Genomic DNA, 24,519 nt, shown 5'->3' with positions numbered 1-24,519 from the left:
AAAGTGTCTGTAGCTTTTCGATTTCAGTGGGTTTTTTTTCCCCGAAAAGAGAAAGAGGCAAAACCAAGGCCAGAAGTACTTTTGTGATTGGGAAAGGAAGGACGCAAATGTAAAAATATGTTCTCAGACTCACAACCATGGCAGTACATACCTGAGCTCCCACATAACCAGCCTGAAGTTTCGCAAGGTTTGTGTGTGTCTTGTTGAGTTCTCTTAAGTTGACTCTACTGAGTCTATTTTGGTAAAATATTCTCAGCCGCAGTGCAAAGTCGTTGTGGCTACAATTGAAAACAAATAGGGCTTGTGACAGAAATAAGTTGTTCCCCTTCTAACCCAAATGTATTTTCTTCCACTGTTCGTAGTCCCTTAGACTATTAATTGCCAATAATCCTTGCAGTAACATATGCTTAAAAGTCTCCCTTCTTTTGCAAACAAGCTTTATTTGTTAATTAGGGCAGCAAGAAACTTTTTTTTTGCCTCTCCCATTTTTATAGCTGTTGTGTTTCTGTATCTATTTTTCTCCCTATTGTTTTTGAAGGAATGGAAGAACTGAAATCAGCCACCACACTCCTTAGAAGCAAGTACTTGTGGTAGAATAATCAGTGCTGCCTGTGCTAGAATAATCAGTGTTTGTGTTCCCACGTCAAAATACACTCACCGCAGACATCATTCCTTCAGATTGTAAGGGTACCCTTTCAAGGTACGATGCCTGCTTTCTAGCTCCGCACAGAAGTCATTGCTAATGAAGATGCCATTAAATTACGGGAAGGAGACAAGGATATTATATAAAGGGAAACAATAATTAAGTGGTTAAACCTGACCAGAAAATTACAAATGCATTTAGAATAACCCGATCCTACAGTAAGCACCTTCTGAACTATAACTCCTTCCAGATAAATCACTGCAACAGTAACTAACTGCCATGTGCTAGTAACAGCCTATGTCTCTACTCATCTAAACACACTTTAGCATTTCCTCCTCACTTGTCAAGATCTACAGAGTTTAGTTGAACATATTTTATATACCCATCAATTAAACGTGTATCTTGCATCAACTCAATAGCTCTCTCTTTCATTGATTTCTCATAGCTGAATGGCACAGCATCAAAGAACATCAACAGCCACAGCAACAACTTTGTTGTATTTCTCTTCATTTCCATTTTCCAATTTGCTACAGCAAAGAGATACCACAATTATTTGCTGATGACAACGAAACAGCAAAATTTCCAGTCTGTGGAAGTTGTAGGCTTAATAGTATAGGCAGAGCCAAAATGCCTCTCCTTTTGGTAAGGCTGGGGTGAATTCTGCAGAGGAAAGAAAAAGAAAGAGAGAGAGTAATAAACAAAAGGGAAGGTAGTGGTGGAAACTGTAAAACAGCTACCTTCTCCCAAAGTTTTTAAGATCTCTGGTTGTTGGTTTTTTGCACATATAACCACTCCTTGAACCCTGATGCTGCCACCAGCTGACTGCTGAAGGGAACCAACTCCTCAGTCAGAGCTGGCAGGGTGAGCCTGACGGACCCTGGACTCTCACCTCCCTAAAAGCAGCTCCCAAAACAACATAACAACATAGTTCCCTCATTACGTTAACTGTTTTGTTTCATTATTTGGGAAACTTCACACTGAAATGAACAATGAAACTGTTTTTGAGAAATTCCAAGAATCAGCTGCTTCTGAGTAAACTGTATTGTTGAAATACACAGCACATCAGAGTATTTTTCAAAGGAAAGCTATTGAAATCCAACACTTTTCCACACCTTAGCAAGGACAATATGTGCCAATCTTGAAAGGGTCACTTTATTTCCATGAGGAAATGGGTATGACACCAACTTCAAGAGGAATCCAAGCACCCTCTACTCTTTTTTAAAATACAGTACTCAAACACTTGGACAGCAGCCTTTCAGGTGTCAGTCAAAAAGCATTTTTACAAACAGGTTAGAAATATCTCCTCTTCTATGTAAAGTAACTGTAAGATCTGCTAGGAGGTGAAAATACCTTTGCCAGGGAAAAGGTTGTTTGCCTTTTCCATCCCCCCACATTCAGAGTTACTGGCAGCATTACCTACAAAGCTGAGGAGCAGTCACCTCCTTCATTCATTGGAATTACATCATAATTAGATGCGTGTGCCCTGTGAATTCTTTCAAATCAAAGAAGTTTGGATAGAATTGTAATATTGCAGAGCCAATGCTCAAATTTTTCAAAAGACAGAAAAAAAAAAATAATGTTGACTTTTCATTTGTTTTCCACTATGAGTCAGTAAAGTTCACATTTATAAACTTTCTTCCAGCAGCACAAAAGTTTGTTTTTACTAAAAAAGGAAGTTGTTTTTATGTATTTCTTGTCTGCAGAGGTAAAAGCAAGTAGCAAATATCCAAGACATGATTTACAAGGCAATTCATCTTGCCTGCAGACTTTGCTTCTCTTGTCTTTAAGCGAATTTTCTAAAGCAACAACAGGAGGTGGACATAAACCAGGAAATGGTTTTCTGATATAAAGCCATATATGCATCAATAAAGTCACAGATATCTCAAGGGAGATCCATAGGCGATGGTGGCATTGGAAGCAAATTCAGGTCACACTAAGCAGATTACATATTGAAGGCATCCTGTTCTAAACACATTTCTTTCTTCCTCTTACTAGAACATTTTGATTACAAAAAAATCAAAGCCAAAGTGAGAGTAGACCAGGATATTGAAAAGCAGCAGAGTGAAAATCATATTAAGATTCTTCTATTTCTAGCTGATTTATATTAAATCATTTTTCTGTCACCTACAATATGCAGATTGTAAATAAAAGGAAAAGTTAACTGGCTTATTTGCCCTGCCTATGCCTGATGAAATGTAAGTATGTTTGTAATGGAGTTGTATTTGATAAGCCAGTATAAATTTAATTAAACTGTGCAATTAAGATGTTTTAAAACAAAAATTAATCCATTTTGCATGTATTTTTTTCCCTCTAACTCAAAATAATATAAAAGGTAAAAAATAAAAAAATAAAAATTAAGAAATTACATCACAACCTGGATTTAGAAAGCTGCAAACTGCTATTCTAAAAAATCCTTCAACAAAAATTCCTAAGGTTCCTCTTTTGAGAAACTGGCTCAGGCCTTTTCTGATTCACAAGATATGGGAATGCGTTAAATTGTAGGACCATCTGGCAGGAAGTACTTTTGGACAGTGGGAAGAAGCAAGCGTATACGAAAGGGAGTGTTGATGGAAAAGCTGATTTAAAATCAGCCCTGAAGTGGTCTCAGAAAGAAGCTCTAGGACAGCTGAATAAACACAGTAGTACACATGCACAAATGAAGATCCAATATAAATATGATACCAGGGGAGTTGTGGCACTAACTAAAGAAAATTAATAGCCCTCACCCCTTAACATTTCCTACAAGAAAACCATAATGTAAGGAATAGCGCAGAGAGTATTTGTGAAGTACAGAGGTCGAATGCCACGTAGAGGAAAGCATTCTAGAAATGGACTTGTCCTTCAAGGATGCTTAACAGTCTGTGTTCTCATTCATTAACAAACATAACAGAAGTGATTGACACCAAGTTTCTTATGTGTACAAAACTTAAGGAGTTTTTGGCTAGGCCCTTGGGACAATATGGGAATTAATTTACATCACAAGTCTACGTATCTGGGTTTTCTCATGGGAATGGTTTCCTGCAGGCCCAACTACTTCCCCTGGGGTCAGAATAAGGATCAGACCTTCCAAGACTGGGATGATACTCTTAGACTGTCCTTCACCAGAGCACAGTTGAGTCCCTGGCAATACTTTAATTTGTCCAGGATTTATATCATAGCTGATGGAAGAAGCCCTTGTTCCTCTCATGTCTGCAAAATAACTAAGGGAACCTTCTGTGTTCTTCCCACATTTACTGATTGAAAGGGAGATTTTTCTGCTTTTATTCATTGCCATAGCTTTATATTTGTGTACCAGGAAAAAATTATTGGGAAGGTCATTTTCTATCCATTTTTTTGTAACTGCCTTTAGCAAAAAATATTTGAATTGTCATTGGAAACAACAAGTTGACCTCTGGTATTACTTTTACTCAAAGAAATTGAGTATTTATAGATTATGTATTTGGGAAAAAATGAGGCAGGTCACAGATCCATGGGCTTACACATTATATCTAGGTACAGCAAAATCCATGTTCAAAATATGAGCCCTGTTGTGCTACTATGACCTGGTGTTTGATTTCCTTCTTTCACTCGTTTTCAATAAAATCCATTTATGCAAGAGGGCACATTCAAAAAAAAAAATATAAACAGAATCCTACCGGAATTTTATACGCATTTGAAACTGCAGTAGCTTGGTTAGATTTGATTTATTTTAATTAACCTCATGCAGAAAATTGGAAGGTACTATGCAGTGGGTATATGAAGTAAATGAGACCCAACAGTCCGCTGCTTCTCTTGCCAGGCACCTCTCTCCCAGCCCTGGGGTACAAAAAAAAAAAAAACAAAGCAAAGTGCACCATTAGTCCTCATGGGACAAATCCAGAGGCAGTCTCGTGATGCTGCTCCAGGAACTGAAATTCATCTCTTGAATTCTGAGTTAGGCACTGAAGCTGAGTCTCCCACAGACCAAAAGTCTATCCGAAAGAAATACGTGTAACACTGCAAGGGACAATAAACACTAACACAAAACTTTCTTCTGACTTTCAGCTCCGCTCCAGCTACATGAAACATCACAGGCTTGCAACATACAGACACACACAGTAGGAAAGAGATAAGGAGGGAGGTGCAAAATGCAGCTCTATCTCTTCTTCCACATTACACTTCAGAGCCAAAATGTCTCTTTCCATATCTACATTTGCGTGTCTCATTAAGATCATAACTGCTTTTCATCCCCACCATATCTCTGCACACAGGACTGGCACAGCAATTTTGAGGCATCAAGCTTAGAAAAGCCATCAGCCCACAGCCCAAAATAAACAATGACAGTCCCTGGAGAGCTGCAATACACAGAGTGAGTCTTTGCAGACACGCTACAGAAATAAAGCTTTACTATCTCGCACTAGTTAGCTTTTACCATTGGTTTACATTTTCCAAGCTCTTCATGAAGCGCTAAGTTACTATCAATAAAACATGAATGCTGAGAAAGCGTACATTATGCTGAGCATTCCCACATCAGGGAGGACAGAGCTAAAATGAAGCAGGATGGCCATATCTGCCATATAAGGCTGCAAGAAGGGGGATTGCTCTTTTAAAATAGATACATTTTAATGGAAAGTTTCACAGTAAGAAAAGGAAAGTTTTTCTGCATGCTTCTGTCATTTACCATCTTCGGAAGTATGGGCAAGCTGCCTGGCCCCTCTTCTCCTTTCCAGCAGGCAGGCCAAACCTCAGTGCAGAAGGTTCAGTAAACAAATCTCAGTTAGGAACGACATTCCTTTCATCCCATTTGAAGTCCTTATTTTCCATCTTGTTCTTTATTAAAACACTTAATGACAGCCATTACATTAAGACTTGAATTTGTTGAATTACTGTGCCAAATCAAATATATAAAGTGCAATAAAATAGAGCTCAAATATCAAGATAGTAACATATCGTGAAAAATGAAGGTTTACACCCCCAATCCAGTTATGCGGAGAGCTCATGTGGATAGTTCTAGTGCATCTCTGAATTAACTACCTCAGATCATGGCAGCAGCTTAGTTGCAACAGCACAGAAAACACAAGACGACCCGGACCCTAGGTAAAAACTTCCTTGCTGATTACTGCCAAAAGCATGGATTCTCCCTATTCCTTAAATAATAATTAAACATAATTAGTAATACATAAATATTTAACATGCTTCTAGGAGCAGAACACACGCCTCATACTATGAAGTATGTTTTTAAGAAAGGATACCGATCCCTTTGAAATTCACCTTGTCATCAAGACAGTCTTTCAAATCTTTCTCAATTTCTGCTTGAAATTCCTTCTGCCATCACCAGCCCTGAATCTCATCAGGTTTATCTGTTCCCCTGCTTAGAAACCTCTTTAGTGCTTTCACAATATACAGGTATTACAATGTATAATTTTCAACCTGCTATTCCTTCCCTGCCTGTGCAAACATGCAATGAAGTGCCACCAAGGAATGAGAAAACATAGTGCTGTTAAACTTATTGCTTAAAAGTGGCATAAAAGGGAATAAATACAGTAATGGTTGGAAGGCATTTCAGGATCTCTAGGGAAGAGAAAGAAACAAGCAGGAAAGCTTGTCCCAAACTTCCTGGGAAAGTGGAACCCACTAGGGAGCAATTACAGTACTTCCATATACAGAGATAGTCACTCAGCCTTGAATTTAAGTGCATCCTTGGATATTACACATTATATCCACCGTGCACGTAGACTTCAAGTTTTTCAGATGCAATATAATCTCAGTTGGCAAGACTCCTTTGCAAGTGAAGTGTAGGAGATACATTGCTTTCTCCTTTAAAACAATTCCAAACTAGATTTTATTATTACAGATAAAAATGATGTTTTAACTCAAGAAATATTTCTCATAACTTTCCTTAAGAAAAGGACAACCACTGAATTTCTTTCCTGTTATGTTCTCATCCTTCTCTTCACTGTTGTTTCTTCCTGACCACAGTTTTTAAGACTTTCTGACAAATGCAAATTGCTGAATGCAGTAATTTTGAAGTAAACAGGAGCTCTGCTAATGCTATGTGGTTTTTTATCTAATTGATGACTATGAGGACTATTTTCTCAGAAATCTTACGTCACTGAAATTATTTTAACTTCAAGACAGATACGCTTGATGGCATAATTTCCTAAAGGCAGAACAAACCAGAACAGCCTGACAACTACTTCTATAGCACTGTAGCAGACCACCTATTATCAGGCAAAATTGTGTCCAGCTTAAGAGTGCTGACCTCAGTGGAAGGGCTGGCGAGGAGTGTTTGACGCAGGGAGTCAGCTGGCTTCTTTGTTAATGCGCAGTCTCCTCTTTCTCGTATCTGGTGATATTGCTTTCCTGGAATGCAAACCAGAACCCATTGAACAGCATGTACAGACTTGAGTAAACTACTCTAGGGTTGTCCTCTGTGAATGTAGTCTCTACTGTACGGACCACAACAGGTTTCAAAGCTATAGACAGCAGATTACATGACAGGAATGCTCTTTCTCCCAGTCACTCTGTTTGGGTCTCCTGCCCCATGCTCCTGTCCCTTGTTTAACACGTGCTCTTCATGCCAGGGTCAGTGTAAACCATGCCCCCTCCAGCCCCTAATCCTGACAGACTCATTCTTTTTGGCAGTGTTTTGCCCAGTTCCAAAATATTTCTAATATTCTGGTAATGTTTGGATACTGCTTTCAAAAAACAATGCTACAAACTAGTCAGAGAGACAGACAAAGGCCACAAGGATGAGCATTACTGAGCATTAACAACTGAGTTTAACCATAATGGATGCAGCCTGTGGAAATGTTGCTCTCACAGGAGGTAATGAACTTTGCTTCAGCACAAGAAAGCCTATTTGAGTATTTGTGCCACAGTGGAGTTTACGTGCCTCTCCCTTACGGCTGTTAAAAAGAGAGCATTATCAAACACACCATGGGCTCTTTTTTTTTTTTCTGGGCTGCCCACACATTTCTAATCTCAAAGTGAGCATTTTGTTTTCTTGTTTTCTTTGTTGTGGCATGCAAATGAAAGATTTTGAGGAACATCAGTTGCTGGAAACACAATCATTCTCTAAGTCCTTCGTCAGATGGGAGTGCAGTCTTTGAGAAGCAGTTTTTCTCCCATAAACATGCATCAAAAATATACATAAATTCTGAGACCCAAAAACTTTAGTGAAACAGCACTTCTACAGAACTGTAAAGGATAGAGATCAATCACAAGTTGTTTCTTTTCTGCTTTGTGGCAACTTTAGGGATTTCCCTTAAATGACAAAGCACAAATGCAGACTTTACTAACACAGTGAAAAAAAATCTTTGTATCTCTAATCTAGAAAATGTTAAATTTGTTTGTGGCAGCTCAGCATGCACAATGTTAAAAAGGAAAGGTCAAAAAATTGCCCAAGAACCATAATTCTGGCAAAGGCAAATTAGTTTATGCAGGCATTCCTTGGTTTCAAATTCCTCAAATCAAAATACAGATCAGATCTGCAACCTGTATGTCTAGAACTCTGCCAGATCCTGACAAAATTACTCTAACAGGAACACTAAGATTTTATAGCTTATTATGTACTCTGTGACATAGTACGGTATAACTGCTATTCCAGAAAGCCACATAATTTGTCAGTTCAAAATGCTGAATGAGAAAGTAAGCAAGCCTTGTTCACACAATAACACTGTTCTGATGCTATAAAAACTGCTACACAGGGTAAATTCTTGTCCAAATGTGTACTATTTTTCCATCAATATTAACTCCGTAGAGATTTCCAGGAATAGGTTTAAGCATGAACTGTACCTCCATGTTCTTCAAGCGATTTGACTGATGACAGAAATCATATTTATCTATACATTACCAAGTCTCCATTGCATGTATTTGTACAGAAATGCTATTCTTGGTAGCTACAAGAATTTCCTACAGATTTGTTATATAAAAGTACCTTCTAGGTTTCTCGCAAAATATTCTTTATACTTTGACAGTAAGACTCATTTGCCTTTGAAATGTTTAGGTAAGAAAAGACACATAAGTATATCATCATTCAGAAATCGATTCTTGAAAATTGAAGGAGTATTGCAAACACTACACAAAATTAGGAACATGGTATATTAGACACCCCTATTTAAACAACATTTAAAATACAAAACCCACATAGCTTTTTTCCATGCTGACTTAGCAGAGTTGAAAAGTGGAAGTTGACATGAGATTTATAGCTTTTTCTTGTTTATCTAAAGGATCCTTGGAGCAGGTTACCTTCTTAGGAAAATGCAGCGGAGTCGAAATCCACATTGGACTGTGTTGGATGCAACAGCTAAAGCTTGGCACGAGGTCCTCCTGGCATCAGAGCAGCAACAAAGAAATGTCCTCTATTTCTTTAGCTCACACATCACAGGCTTCACACTCAACAGGCATTTGGAGATTGCCCCTTTCAGAGATATAGGTCTGTGAGAGAGCTTTCAGTTCAGCTACCGCCCACCCGGGAACCCACAAGCCTTGTGCTGTGCTGTTTTCAAAATCTGGCATTTCCTCCCTCTTGCGGCAGGCTGTTTGTGCAGTCCATCATGCATCTGCTGGCTTACAAATGATGTGTTTAATGCTGCTCTGTTTATATTGTTTTAGAAATAGGTGCCCCTCGTCACAAAATAACTTAGGTTGGAAGGGATTTTTAGTGAAATGCCATTTCATCCAGCCGCCTGATCCCAGCTAGGGTAAACTTCAAAGTCAGATCAGGTCGCTCAGGCCCTCATCCAGTGGAGGTTTTGATGTCTTCAAGGAAAAAGGTTATACTACCTCTCCAGGCCCCTGTTCCAGTTCCACCTTACTGCTGATGTAATTTTGCCACATTGACCTAAGCCAATAAATATCTGCCCCTTGTTACTATACCTGCTGGATTTTTATCAGGACTTACAGTGCCACTGTGTGATATTTGTAAAGGTCAAAATGCTCACAAGTTACCGATGACCTTTTCAAAGATACTTATGTCTCTGAACCTACTGGGACTTTTCACTCCCTTTGTGGGAGCTGACAGTTTGGAAACAAAAGAAATATGTGCAAAAACATGATCCTGCAGTTTCACAATAAGTAAGGTCAGCTTATCATTATTTTTATGTTACTTCATACTTTCTACAGAAAACCAAAAGGTCATCACGCTTTTGTTTATGATTCCATTGCAGAGAAATAACCAAGTCTCACAATCAAAACTCCCACAGAGCTGTTGCACGAGTCATGTCTTAACTGGAATGTATGTCTGTCATCAATCCTCAAGTTCCCAGTAATTAGAAAACTTAAACAGAAACCCCCACGTCACTTGGAATTCTGCTGCACATTTCTAATTTGGTGAACTTCACTTATAAACATTTACCATCAACTCAAGTGGACTGAAGAACCTAAACAGTATGAATTCAGTATCGAGAGAAAAGACAAATATTTTCTTTAGTTATCCTCTACCTAATCTGAAGCTTGATCCAGGCCAGGTCCATTTTTATGCCTATGACAGGGAACTATCACCCAAATTTAATTTAATGCAACAAATAACAGGCTCAGATTCATTTTCCCACTTTTGGTCTAGTTCTAGCTCATATTTCCTTGTTAGTTTTCAACTTTTCAAATTCTCATCCTCTTCTTCCAAGGTAAGTGATATCATACAACTATCACTGCTTGCAATTTATTTTTCCTATTTTCTCAGCTTTCTGTCCTTGTAAAGTCAAGTTTCATCTCTAATCTGGTTTCTACGTGCCTCCAGCTCCTTGTTCAAGAACAATTTTTACTGAGCCACTAAGCTCCTGCTCAGACTTTTAACAGCTCACCTCTTTGCAGATTCAGAATGTAACTGATTTTTAAAGTTGCTAAAAGTCAAATTCTTCCTTTGGCTCACAGTCAGGTTTCCTCTATCTTTTTATTCTAATAGCCCTGGATGAGCCTCAGCAGCTGTTTGTGTATAATAATTCTTATAATATGGCATTTGTGATGTATGTCCTTCCTGCAGGGTCCATCTGTCAGGACTGTGCTCTTAATAATATCCTGAGAGCTATCTTTATTGTCCAGAATGTTGTTATACAGCTGTCTCTCCCTGATAATAGCTATCCCTATATGTTTATATCATCTTGTATTCACCTCAGACATATTTTGGAGCAAGCTGAGAAGCTATAACATAACTGCAGCCCTTACACTCATACCATCTGCTGTCAGGACACAGAGGGATAACATTACGTTGGAACTGTTTTTCACGCTAGCAGCTTGAAATTTCAGCTAATTTCAATACCTACACGTCCAAAATGCTAGTGTTTTCACTACCAGTACAGATTAAACTGTAGATTACTATAGCTGGGAAAGCAGGGCTTTGCAAATGCAGATGCCTACTGTGGCAGCCATTTTTAACTGTAATTCGGTTTCTCCATAAAATCCTTAAACTCTACCAGCTTGTGGCATCATCTACCCTACATAATAGAACTCCAGCATTTGGCATGGATATAGTTTTGTGTGGGAATATGCTTTAAAATCGCATACAGGGAAATGGCTTAGGGACAAGCCACATTAACATAGTATTATAAATGCTGCTTATCAAGTATCCAAACTTGGTATCTTACTTGCATGTAAAGATTACAATCTCGAAGACCATCAGTTTAGCATTTCATGAGCACAGGCAACAGTGTTTTAATTAGAAACTGTTACAACATGTTAGGAAGAGGAAATCCCATGTATCAAGTCTTCTGTTTGCATAAAAATAGCAACACAGGCAGTCTTAACTATTGCAAATTAAGTGCCATCTGTTTCTTCTACTGATCTCAGTATTAGTTTCAGGTCCTAAAATGGAGTGAGTTTGTGCTTGGAGGGGGATCGTGATGGGAGGTTCGTTGGTTGCTTTAATCTATTTAAATCAGCATGATTGCATCATATTTCCTCAGATAAGACCTTGTGAGAAATATTAATCTAAGCTTGGGAAATCAAAGAAGTTTTGAACCAAGTCAGTAAAAAACTTCTTTTTCCCATGTTACTCTGTTTTGCAAGTGGCTGAAGCTGCCACAGTTTCGTGACCCTGGTCACCCTGTTTGACCAGCAGCTGTGAAAACAGTCCAGATGATGCCATGTACTCGCAGGATAAGTAGATACAGAACCACATCAGTTAACATGATTACCAAATGCAAAAGAAACAGGAAGGAATACAAAGATGAGCGTTTCTCTTCACAGATGCCGGTTTTATTTTCCCATGTTCTGAGCAGAGAAAAGGCTTCATGAAGCACATCAAGATGTCACAAAAGCTTTGTAGTCACTAGGAAGGAAGCTATAGCTGAATGTTTCCTACAGTTGAAAGCAAATAGTGCCATAATGAAAGCAGATACCTTTCAGGATGAATACAAATGAGTACTACACTGACACCATCAATGACTCTTGTCAACAACTTTTTCTACAAATACCAAAGTTGTTGTGGGTTCTCCTGGCTCAATACTCCCACAGAGTTAATTTCCACAGTGTGTTGCAAAGAAAGATGGAGGAAGCAGCTGCAGAAAAAAAGTTGTAATAAGGTTATCTATTCCATTAAGTTATGCTTATTTTAAAATACTAGCAACATTTACAAGTGATAATGCCCAAATAGTAATGCAAGCCAAACAAAGCATCTGGTCTCCCTGCTTTCTGCTTGTTTAGCTATACATTGTTCTACAAAGGTACTAGCTATCCATATTAATTCCTTTGATTCAAGAAAGGTGAAAGTTCTTGCCACAAGGTGGCAGGAGGTTCCCAATTAAAATCATACCTAATTTGTGATCTAATAACACATTGCTAATTGTCAGGACTATTAACCATTTCTGTCAACCAGGATGCAAACTAGCTTTCTTCAGACGAGTGGGGGTTTGGTGTTTGTTTGGTTTTTTTTCTCGCCAGAACAAGAAAATAAAATGAAGAATCTTTTAAAAAAGCAATAGAAGAGATCCCAAAAGCCTTACGGACAGCAGAAGTTGTTGCCTACTCAGTTCAGGAATAATAACTAAAAGGCTTCCAGAAACAGTTTAAAAAAAATATTTAGAAAAAATGTTTGCCCACTCTGGATTGATTCCTATATAAGTAGTCTTTCCTTTTAAAGCCAGAATTCTCAAAGCTTTATTTCTGCCACTTTCCATTCCAATTTTTCATCAAGAGCAAAGCCATTCGTATCTATTTAAAGTAGCAGTTGTGATAATAGGCACCCACAGCCATACAGAGCAGCAAACTCCACTGAATGCTGTGTTTTCTGCTCAGCACAGGTTTCTAAGAGATGCCAATCCTTTTTGGTATCAATAAGAAAACACAATTTAGTAGCAAGTCTACTTAGTCAGCTTCATTTCTGCCACCTAATAATGGGTTGGCTTTTTCATTTGAGTTTTAAAGACTTAGCTTTGAGTTTTGGGAGGGGTGCCTAAAAGTCATCATCACTGTCTCTGATCTGCAGATGATGTCCAGGTAATCCTTGACCCAGGCCTGAATCCTCCTTATTCCTTCCTTTTCTTACTTCACTGGAGCTCACACCCTGAAATGTAGTAGCTACACTGGTTTGGGAGATGTTTTACCACTGCACTCACAGCTGACAAGTCTGCTGCTATAAGTTTAAGTATAGACCTAGCCGAAATCTTTCAGTGATGTAAACTGACCAACATTCATGAACAGAACATTGCAAATTACATTTTTGTGCCTTGGCCCATGTAATATTTCCATTTTTACAAATCTCTTTTTTTCCCCACTCGTGTTTACTCTCTGGATTATTCTGGGAAAATGGAAGATCATGCAGCTCAGGAAGGACAGGAGTGTTTCATCCACTGAAGTCACTCACACTGTGCTATCAGCAGCAGGAAAGTTACTAGATGTGATCTTCAGGTTACAGTGTTCACTGGTGCTTAAGACTGTCTCCACAGAATGCTTGAAATCTGTTGTCACATAACAACAGCCAGATTATGGTGGCAGAGAGGATGGTATCTTCTGGATTATTTTTTTTTAACTATTTTTTTTGACATAGTAGAAGAGTATGAGAAAAGTTTCAAGTATTCTTTCTTCCACTGACTTTAAACTTTTTTCCTACTTATCTTTGCTTTATTGTTTGCTACTTAGTCTGCTAAATTATACTTATAATTCATGCTCTCAAGACATAACAAAATCCCAAAGGTATTTCTGCATAAACATTACTGAAGTTGTCCATAGTATTATTTGTAGATTATAACATTTTGTTAACAAGAATAATTATATTTATTTCCTAACAAATTCCATTTTAAGTTAGAGCTGAGGATATTGCCCTTCTCTCTCTTCTTTCGTCCTAAGCAACTGGCCAGCTATTTTCAGCAAAATTTTTCAGTTTTTAGAAACAGGCATTTCCACCAGAAAACTGTTACAAGTAGAAGCTCCCAACCACCTTTAACTGAAAACTTGTCAGCATTCTCTAGGATATTGGAAGAGTCTAGGCTCTACAGATTTTAATTTTAGTGTCCTCTATATAACGCTTTAGCACACACAATTTTTTTTTTTTAAATGTCAATGTAAAATGCAATTCCATGGAGAAAACCAAGTCAGTTATTCTGTAATATGCTAGTGAGCTGGGCAGTAAATCAAGAAACTTAGGGTTGGGGTTTCTTCCAGTTTGACAAAATATATTGAGGCAGCCAAGGTTTTCTAAAAATCTTTCCAGTTTCAAGTGCCAATCCTGAAATTAATTTTCCCAAGAAAACAGTAGCTTTTGCATTTATACACAAAGATACACAGAGTAAAGACTAGAACTAAACAGGAAATTCTCATTAAGTGAATCCACACCCACTTAGGAGGAATCATACTCTGTCCCACTGCTCCTTCTCCCCATCTCCCCCATGCCAAACCATGTCAGCTCCTGCTTGCCTTTTTGGTAGATGCAAGAATGCATAAGCTCAGACATCAGCCCTCCTGCCCTGCCTCCTTCTCTCTTCTTCCTCCCAGGAGATCTCACAGACCGTCTCCCAGACTCTGGTCACACACATGCATTGCAAAAGCCTTCAAATGACTTGGGGTCTCTGAAGCTAAGGATTTACCAGAAAGAGCTCAAACTTTTGAGCGCTATTAAAGAGGTCTCACGTATGTCTTTCTTAGCAAGACTCAGCATTAATGAGAGCAAAATACCAGCAAGTGATACAGACAAAAAGTAATAAGCCATTTTATTTCATTTTCAGGGGATGATTCCGTAACAATATTCTGAATTTCATGACTGGTTTTCAGCCCTGACAGATGGTAAAAGCAGATGTGTCTTACTTCCTCCTGTCCTTCACAGAGCCTGTTTCAAGCCCCTGCAATGGTCCAGGGATTATTACTAATCTATGATTTTTGAAGTAGCCCCAATCCAAAACATGACCTTTGGATTCTGCAGTAGTAATGTATGTGCCAAGTCACATGCCTAAGCACAAGTTACAAGACGAAGGAGCAGAACAGCAAGGTAAATATGAGCAGGGCTACAGAAGGTCTAACATTGACTGTTACACCTTACTATACCACAACAGAGCTACAAATACAACAGACATCTTATTATATGGTAGATTTCCACTCTATTTACACTGAAACACATTCATGTTCTAATACCAAGTTTCTAAATAGTCAATTGTATGCTGGTCACTTCATTAGCAATTCCTAAAGGATTATGCAATGACTTTTCTTTGCTATGTATCTGCAACCAACCGTACTGGACACACACACAAGTAGAGGTTATTCTCCTTCTTCAGAAGTATTATGAACCTAAACATAGCATGGAAATAAATTCACTAGCTGTGCCATCTCGTCCAGTTCATGCTGAACAAACTGGAAACTAAGTAAAATTGCTCAAAGTCTGTCAAAGGCTTTCGGAGAAATTACTAACTGAAATCTAAAAAATTAAATTTGCTTTAAATTTTTTTAAGTTATCTGACTCAAAATCTGACATGAAGTGCAAGCATGTGCTCTTAAACATCCACAGGTGTGGGCAAATAAGAAATCCTATATATAATGTTAATTTATTTTAACTTTTTTTTTTACAGAAGTGTTGTTAAGAGACTTCAACATACTGTTGTCTTGGGATGTCTTTGTTGGATCAGAAAATTTGCCAACTTAGGATTCATTGTTTCTGAGCTACTTTATCATCTATACAACATATTGCGATGCTTAAGAACAGCTTTCCCTTAACTGAGGAATTTGGCAGTAATATGAATAAGGTGGTAGATAGAATATTGCTCTGGTTCTACTGGAAAGAGAGCTTCCTTGCAGCTATGAGAGAAAATCACCATGGAAACTTTTTGCTAAGATGATATTAAAGAGCAGCATGCACACTTCCCTCTTTTAGTAATAAGTAGCATTTGGTGATACAGTCTGGAGTGACTGAGTAAAAGGGCACATCAAGAGACCAGTACTTACTCAAGAGAATTATTGCAGAATTTTGTTATGTTCCAGAGCTGGCCAGCTGACAGTGTATATTGTTACAGAAAGAGGAGCATTAGGAGATGAACCAGACAAGTGATCTTACCCAACCAACTAGGTACAGTCAAGTTGATACACACACAGGAAAAAAAGGTTTGTGAACTCACCTTAAACTCATTTATCGCCATGAGAAACTAACTAAGTGTTTTCATGCTGTCATAAAATTATCTGTTTTTCAAATCAGAATGGACCAAGCTCATAAACTCTAGTGAAGTTGTAACACCTTCTCACCTTTCTTCATCTAAACACCAGCAAGCCTGGTATTTAACAAGGGGAGCAGTGCTTCTCCAGGGTGATGCTCTGCTTCTAGCTTTCACAAGTATGTATCCTCAAACTCTGCATTGGGATTTGATCACCCTTTGCGTAGAGTCATATATGTGTTTACCAGTATATCACATTTGAGGACACAAATCAAGACATCCTGTTCTTCTGTGTGAGGTCAAAATGCGAGACATCGCTCACATCACTTTGACCACACTCAATTCGAAAAAGAGCTGTGCACAAAACCACAGGAGCACACAGGAAGAGATATGTTGTCTTGAATCTGATCATAAAGCCAGGACGCATGGCTTATTCTCTACAGAATAAGAAACAAGTATCAACAAGCATCCTGTGTTGAGGTTTATTATGGTTTTGGCATCTTCTTCTCCTAGTTTTATATATACCTCCCAACACTGTATGCCCAGTATTGTCTCTCAGTAGCTTTATTCCAACATAATTTCTGCTAGAGCCAAGATCATCATTTGTTACTCGGTTGGTTGTAAATGAATAACAAGCTTTGTTAAACAGTTCTACATGCTTTATCAAAAATTAAACTGCAGAAGAAAGTCTGCAAACAAAGCGTGGATACAATGCTTTTGGCTGTTCAAATGGAGTTGCCTTATTTTTATTATAAATTCTAGGTAAGGTGAAAGTAACTTGTAGGGTATTTATAATCAACAGCTGCCATGCACCTACCTGTCCACTAAGGAAGACATGAAAGAGTCATGTGAAGGATTTATCCTCACACTAAGGAGCATCTAACCTGCTGTGTGTTTAACCAAACCTGCCTCATCATGCCTGTGACAGAGCCAGTTTAGAAGAGACAGGGAAGTCACCAGTTCTTAATTCACTTAACTGCCTCAGAGGAGACTGCCAAAGTGCCTAAAGCAAATTCAATGGCATCACATGCTTCAGTTTACATAAAGAAAGCTCAATATATCTACACTGCTGCTTTTATTCATATGTGCAACCATGATACCTATCACACAGAGAAAAATCACTGTTTGAATTTTGAATTTTTACAGTTTTCAAGCTGCCATTGCTTCACGAGTGGAGCCAATGAGACTTAAACTAATTATCTAGCTAAAGCTGGAAAACTTTCACTTAGCAGTCTAATTCATCAGCACGGCAAAAGATCTCTTGATATTTTGAGCATATTCTCAAGTAATTGGAAAGTATCATCACTGATTCTTTACTGAAAAGGTTTCACTAAAAGGTTTGAGCCTAACAAATCAAAGAAAGCTGAACAGTTCAACCTCAGTGTTCCTAGTAATTCAGTTTCAATATACTTCTGCCAGTAGTGCTGATTTGCACCTCACTTGGAAGAGACTCTCACTGGAGTTCACAGAAAAATGTACTCAACTATACATACATCGCAGGAACTCTTAACCTAGATAATCTCAAAGAAAGGTAAATGAAAGAATCAGATCTTGGATTACTGGGTCATATGCTGTGGGAGTTGAAGGATTTCAAACACAGGTTAAGTTAAAATGAATTTTGACAAATTACCCCTTTGTATTACCTAGAGCTCCTGCAATGTAGAGATGGATGCAGGTTTTTTATATTATTCACAGATAGTTTTGAATTACGTGATTGTTTGTATATAACAACATGGAGCTTAACTAAAAACACTCTCCCGTGTAATTTTACAGAGTATCTAATCACAAAAGACTGAATCATCTTAGGCATATTACAACCTTCCCTGACCTAAGCATATACTGCATACTGAATCTAAAACCTATACTATAAATTAGTGCAAGCTTCATGTGACTTACTTTCTATTCCTAGTGAAAAAGTTAAATTAGAATAAGCTGAACACAGCACAAATTTGAACTTTAAAAATGCATTTTGAACACAACATTCAAGTCACAGAAGACATGGAGCAAAAGATATTCTGTTTTTTCAAAAAAAATAGTCTCAGACCACTATACAGAAAATAGAGATTAAAAAAAAAAAAAGAGATAAGCTACTTTAGCCGAGCATAAAGAGTATGTTAGAGTTATTAAGAGCCTTAAGTGTTTTACCAGAATGTATATTTAAGGTTCTTTTTTTAGCAGATGATAGGTTCTGGCATTGAGAAAGAAAGTCTTTATCTTAGCATACAATATGAAACAACACTTCAAGAGATCAAAGAGCTTGACAAAGAGATTATTATCGGTTGTTCTAGTAACTATATGGTAGATTGCTCAGAGGAAGATTGGGCAAAAAGTTTCTGCACCCTTGATCTGCATCATGTTGAATATGATCTGTTTATTACCAACATGATTTTCGATCTTGGAGACTAACTTTACGAGTCATTATAAAACAGCTCTTCAAGGATAAGAAAGGCAAATCTTTGATTTGTTTTGAAGCTTTCTACAGACACGCTCTTAAAGACAACTGTTTGAACATGAACCACATGTCTACGGTTTAGTTGACATCAAATTATGTACCCATTCAAGTGGTAATTTTTTAGAACTTGTTTGGGTTTTTTAAATATTCTATCTGTTCCATAAGCTTCTGAATAACTACCTTAGTTTTTTCTCATACATCCAAGAATGTTCTGTAACATTGGATTTGTCTCCTCACCACTACAGGTAAGTATTTTCAACATAGCCTACATTATTCAAGAAATGAGTTGGATTTTCTTCTGAAATGCGCTGCCTGCACTCAATGACTGCATATAAGCAAGTCCAGCAGTCAGCATGCAGACTATATATTCAGTCCCATGGCCTGAATCTTCTATAGAGCCTCCTAAGAGGCCTGAGATATAAACAAACTACCCACAGGTCATTTCTAGTGAATAATCTGAAGATGTCGCAACATATAGAATAGAAAACAATTCATCAATACCTTCACTCAGGTATGAGAAAAACAAAATAGTTTCTCTGAAAAACTGAGACTGTTCCATAAGACTACGCGAAGGTAAACTGATGGTATACTTCAGCTCTCCCTCCCAACCCATTAAAACGGATGAGAGAAAGCTGGTATTTGCAAGAACTGACACTCCTGGAAATGAGTGTACTCCTGACAGCAGTACAAATATAGCACTAAAGGACTTGGAACCAAAAGGATTTTTCTTAGTTCAAAGCACCTTCTACTAAATCAGCCATTTCTTTGATTAACAATCAAAACTCAGTTAGAATTTTATCTGAAATTATTTAGCCTGTGGAAACAGTTTAATAGCCAAATCATTTGAGGGAAGAACATTAACTTTGGATCAGCTCCATGCAAATTTTAGAATGAAATATAACATGAAGTTCTGTCAGATCAGAACATTTCCAGAGTTTAGCTTATCATAATTTAGGTTATGTGGTTGCTAGGAAGTAGCGCAGTTCAACAGAAGCCCATTTGGAGAGTGACTTGTGGTACAAGCCACAAGAAGCAGGGGCAATTAGCAGTCTCAGTTCAGAAGTGCGCTTTTCATGCAAATTTGTGTAGATAGACCCTTATGATCTTCCTGTCCTTACTGGGGATGGAGCGCACAGAACACTTTTTCTTGGTTTGTCACAAAATCAGTATTTAGTCTATATTTACATTTAAGAATAGGCTTTGTTTTGCCACTGTTACATGGTTGTTTACTCTACACTCTCTTACCTCAGCCAACACTTAAGCAATACAAACAAAACAGATACACAGAGACAGCCAATAGCCCACTCAAACAGTTCCATGATTAAGTCTTATTAAAGAGAAAAAATAGCACAAACTGATCTAATAGATTAAGAAGCAATCAATAAACCTCCGTCTACTTTAAGTCCTGACTGTACCATCTCAATAGTAACATCATAGGGCTCCAAGCAGCTGTGCTAGAAGCTGTCATCAATTAAAATTAAAGGACTCTTCTCAGTTATGCTCAATCTAAACCCCTTTCATGAGGAAAGAGTTTTACAGCTTAATAAACTCTTCAGGTGAAGTTGAAACTCTTCAAAAGAGAACAAGTGAGTGCTCTTTGGTAATTGTGACTTTAGTTACCTACGTGCAGCAGAGTACCCTTTCAGCCAGCTGTTTGATTAAACGAACCCCTTTTGTGCTTTGAAGGCTCTCCCTTTTTGCACACACACACAGCCTTGTGCCAAATAGGATCTATTTACCAAACTCTTGTCCAGCCTTCCAAGATCCACAAGTGAGAGGGAATGGCTCTTTATCACCCCTGAGGTTCCAGTGTAGTTCACATGATGTCATAGCACACTAATGATTTCAGACTCCTCATAAAAGGTGTTTCCATCTTTTCATATCATACAATGTTCGACATTTTCATGGTCAGAGCGAGATTCCAATCCTCCACCCAAGAGACTCAAACGTTACAGCTAACAAAAATTGAAAGGATTTACTTATTCATCATACTGACTTTTTAACCCTAAAATTCAGGAAGCAGAGAAGTTGCACTTCGGAACCCCCTCTTTCCTCCAAACCAAATGCCTAGCTTGAACAGTCAATTATTTTTTCTCCTGGCCCTGTGATGTTTGTACTCGCTGCAGGGCTTCATCATAGCTCCTACGCAAGCAAGACTACCCCATCCAGCTTGGCTTATGTCTCAGTGGACAAGTAACTTAGTGTCTAGGGGATGAAGGTTTCAGTTCTTTTAGGAAAGGGATTATGCCGGGTTGGAAAGGGATTGAATCTGGGCTCCCATTTTTTGGGTCCATATATGCAGAGCAGGCAGCAGGACCTGCTGTCCCTCTTGGGGTCATAATTCAAGAGGAACGGACACTGCACCTTCTCTCACCAGGGCTCAGGATCACAATTGGAGAGGGGTGTTACAATCCAAGTGCAGATATTTCAGACCTACCATTGCTTGTTTCCTAGCAGCTCCATCTAGGTAGCTCGTTACTCAGCCTCAAGGGCTTTTTAGACCAAGTCAGCCTTCTGAAGAGCACAGTGTACAAAGACACATGCCAAACTCAAAGCCACAAACTGGAGTTTTGGGACTGGACGCCTGTTTGTTTTCCTTTAAATGGATCTGCATCTGGGATGTAACCAACATTCTCCAGAGAGAGAGAAGTGTGACAGTAAGATTCTTGCTCACTGTTATGCTTGAGAGCCCTCCTTCCACTCAAAAGTCAAAAGGCTTAGAGAGCTAATGCACGGGTATCAAAAAGCTGCACCATGACTATCAAAACAGTAAGAGTGATTTGCAACGTACCTGATATTCAGTGTAGTTAGGAGCTGAAGCAGCCATTAGCAATGAGAAAATGGATAAATTACTTTGTACCTACACAGGCTAAAAATGTTACCATTTAAATACTACCACCTAATGTTTTGGGTTTTTTCTCCCCTAGGGATGACATTCTCTCTCTCCTTACTGTGAGACTGCCCATTTATCCATAGAGGTCAAGCGCTTTCCTCTCTCAACAAGATACCTCAGATGCCTGCTTAGTCAGGGACTCAGCATGCAAGTCCAATGCTTTCATTTAGCCCAACATCAACTCAAAGGCAACAGCATCTGGATTCCAGTTCAGTCTTGATCAAGGTGACGTCTGTCAGACTTCTACCTTTCTTTTCTCCCACAGAGAATATTCAGTTCCTTTTTCCTACATCCTTTTACTCATGTTAAAATGTTTGTTGTCTTCATCCAGGAAGCAACAGAGTTTCTAAAGAACAGCAGAATTTGTAGAGCTCAGATATTTCATGCAGCTCAGCCCACAGTGCATTAATTGTTTCTGGTTTTCAGGTGAAACGCCATGTATTTTAAAGTACCATACACAATATGGATGTTCCTAGCAAATCAGACATTACAGGTTCACTTGCTATTTGTGCGCTTCCACTCAGTAAAGTGGCATGATCTTCTGCTATTTGAACTAATTAATACGTCTTATGGCAAGTACTTTATCTCAGCATGGTCGGTTCACTTCCAACTGCATTTGGGCTGTGAATTTTCAAGGACAGGGGATTTCTCCCTGTCAAAACCACACCATTTAAAGCAATTGAGAAGTGGCAGAAAGAGGGAAACAGAAGAAGGAATGTTTACCTTTTTTGGAACTTTTGAATGCCACGGTAAGCACGGTTTCAGGATAAGATTTCAGCAAAGCATGTAAATTACCACTGGAAATGATTTCCTCCCAAGTAAGACCAGCCAGGAATACCCCCACACCAGCCAGCCTCCATGTGAAGTCAGATTTGCAGCATCTCAGTTCCCTAGTGAAAGCAAACTGAGTTTTTGCACCTAATTTACTGGATGTCTAATTCAGCAGGTCACTGCCACTTTCCATCCAGAATATTCACCTTTCGCTCCAACTCCCAGTTATAACTCTCACTGAAATCCAAAAAAACCTCCAAAAACTGGAGCAGTCCATTTTAAGAAAAAAATTTGACTAGAATTCTGAAGATGGAGAAGAAAGCCAGTAATGTCTCTTCTGTAAGAATTTGGAGATTTTTGAAAATTTTTTTTTTTAGAAATCTAAATCTTATGATCTGTCCATCCTCCAGCTAGACCTGTTCTGTCCTCTGCGTATTTTCTGTGCCATGGAATCTTTTAGATCTGCAAAGCTATGTTTGTCCTGCAGGTGGCACATGCCTGCAAGTCTCACTCCTGCATGCATTGTCTCAAATCCCCTGCAGTAGAAACCATGCGTGCTGCTATTTTTATTATTTTGCCCAAAACCACTACAAAAAAAATGCACACTCTCTTTTGCTGTGATTGCTACAGTCGCTTCTTAAATAATATTTCTTGTATTATGCCCACTAAAGAGAAGGAGAAAAAAAACCAAAACCCAAACAGATCTAAAATACAGAAATAGCTATAGAAGTCACTTTCTGTAGCCTTCTCTAAAATGTTATATGAAGTTCTACGACTCGTATTACAAGAAGTAACCTTACAGTGATCACATATTATCACAAAAGGAAAAGCAATCATATTTAAGTTTCATGATTTAAGGGTGGGTACATGCACAAGGATGAGAGGAAAACAACAGCAGATAGAGTTGATTACTGAACGGTGGGACTGTATGTTTGAGGAAAACAAAGGCTAAGGACAGGAGCTGTCTGAAAGCAGTGAAGGAGATGAAATTCCAGTAGATGGCACTCAAATCCGCAGCACAACCACAGAGCTCGCAGGGTCCCTGCAAGTGGTGCATTGCAAGCAGCTGTCTGCAAGCTGAGGGCAGAGATCCCAGCAAACAGTCAGAAGATTTGGGGGACTGGAAGACTTAATGGTACCTGAGACGCTGTGCCACAGCAGGCCAAGCAGCCGGGCCACAGAAGACTAAGAGAGCTGCAGGAGGCATCCAGGTAGCTGGTCCAGATCTGCTCAGTGGCATACAACAACGGTAGATGTATTTTCCGCTGCAACTTTCACTCTCCTGACCACTTCTCACCTCACCCCAAAACTAGCCTCAAAACTATGGGGGGAAAGTAGTAATCTAGCTTCATTACAGATTTTAAGCAAGTATATCAGAGCAGGCTAAGGAAGGCAGCGCTATCACCTCTCTCAACAAGAGCTTAGACACAAGTCACAAGGCAGGGCAATTCTCAGTCACAGAACTTTGTTTCAAAAATTAAGGGGCTCCCTCCAGTCTAACCCCGACATCCACGGGAGCCAGTGTTGCCAAGTGACCAAGCGCCTAGTCTTATCACCACTGAAAATCAAGATGTGTACTGTTCTACGCAAGAAGCTGTCCTGCATGCATAAATCACTGTGTGCAGGTACTGTTAATGTTTACCTCAACTTTGTTTCCTCCCCTTACTGCCTGTAGAGTTCACAGAATCCCTTAAGAAATATGAGGGAACAGACCATTAAAAACAAGTTACTTAGTGTCTTCAAAAACACACATGCTGTTCCTATAAGTAAGCATCAAAAACCCAATAACTAAGCCATTAATCCTTAATAATTTTTTTTTTTTAAATCCATATCTCTGTTCCCTTGCAGGTAACGTTACAGCTGCTCACAGCTACCAACACTGAACCTTTTCCTTTCCACTGCAGATGCTCTTGACGCTACTGGGCTGAACCTGAAACTTCTTTACAGCTGGACCAAAAGGATCTATGAATATTCAGGCACTAAGGAATTTGGGCAGATATCCAAGAAGTGGCAGGCGCCAGCTACTGAATCTAAGGCTCTCTCAGTTCTTTGTGCTGAAAACACAACTATTCAGATTGCTTTATGCTCTAATGTGAGCACATTAAAGACTCTGAAACAAAAAAAAATCTGCTCTGTTGATAAAAAACATATTTTAGCCTTTTTCCTCCTCGTGCAGCCAGTTACAATGCTGCTCCTCACAGAAGTACACACACTATTGCTCAGCAGCCGCTGCTTA

The 24,519-nt window shown here is 38.7% G+C and overlaps 1 protein-coding gene across 9 annotated transcripts in view; it reads right to left on the bottom strand.

Annotated features, from left to right (window-relative positions):
* The window catches only part of LOC128908515 (dipeptidase 2-like), a 29,469-nt gene extending 15,398 nt beyond the window's left edge, over positions 1 to 14,071 (bottom strand). The window contains exons 1-5 of one of the 9 annotated variants that reach the window (XM_054198867.1): positions 8,852 to 10,517; positions 6,864 to 6,964; positions 4,279 to 4,438; positions 1,026 to 1,303; positions 152 to 278 (exon numbers count right to left, since the gene is read on the bottom strand). In XM_054198867.1, coding sequence (XP_054054842.1) covers positions 152 to 278; positions 1,026 to 1,159 — 261 coding nt within the window. In that variant the 5' untranslated portion in view covers positions 1,160 to 1,303; positions 4,279 to 4,438; positions 6,864 to 6,964; positions 8,852 to 10,517. Of the gene's footprint in view, positions 1 to 151; positions 279 to 1,025; positions 1,304 to 4,278; positions 4,439 to 5,282; positions 5,768 to 6,863; positions 6,965 to 8,851 lie in introns of those variants that run through there. The other 8 variants (XM_054198873.1, XM_054198872.1, XM_054198868.1 and 5 more) reach the window with 8 other exon arrangements.
* Positions 14,072 to 24,519: the final 10,448 nt, after the last annotated feature.

Source organism: Rissa tridactyla, chromosome 4, assembly GCF_028500815.1.
Source record: "Rissa tridactyla isolate bRisTri1 chromosome 4, bRisTri1.patW.cur.20221130, whole genome shotgun sequence".
Taxonomy (NCBI): Eukaryota; Metazoa; Chordata; class Aves; order Charadriiformes; family Laridae; genus Rissa; species Rissa tridactyla.
Note: the sequence above shows the minus strand (reverse complement) of the source record. Positions and strands in the feature narration are given on the sequence as shown.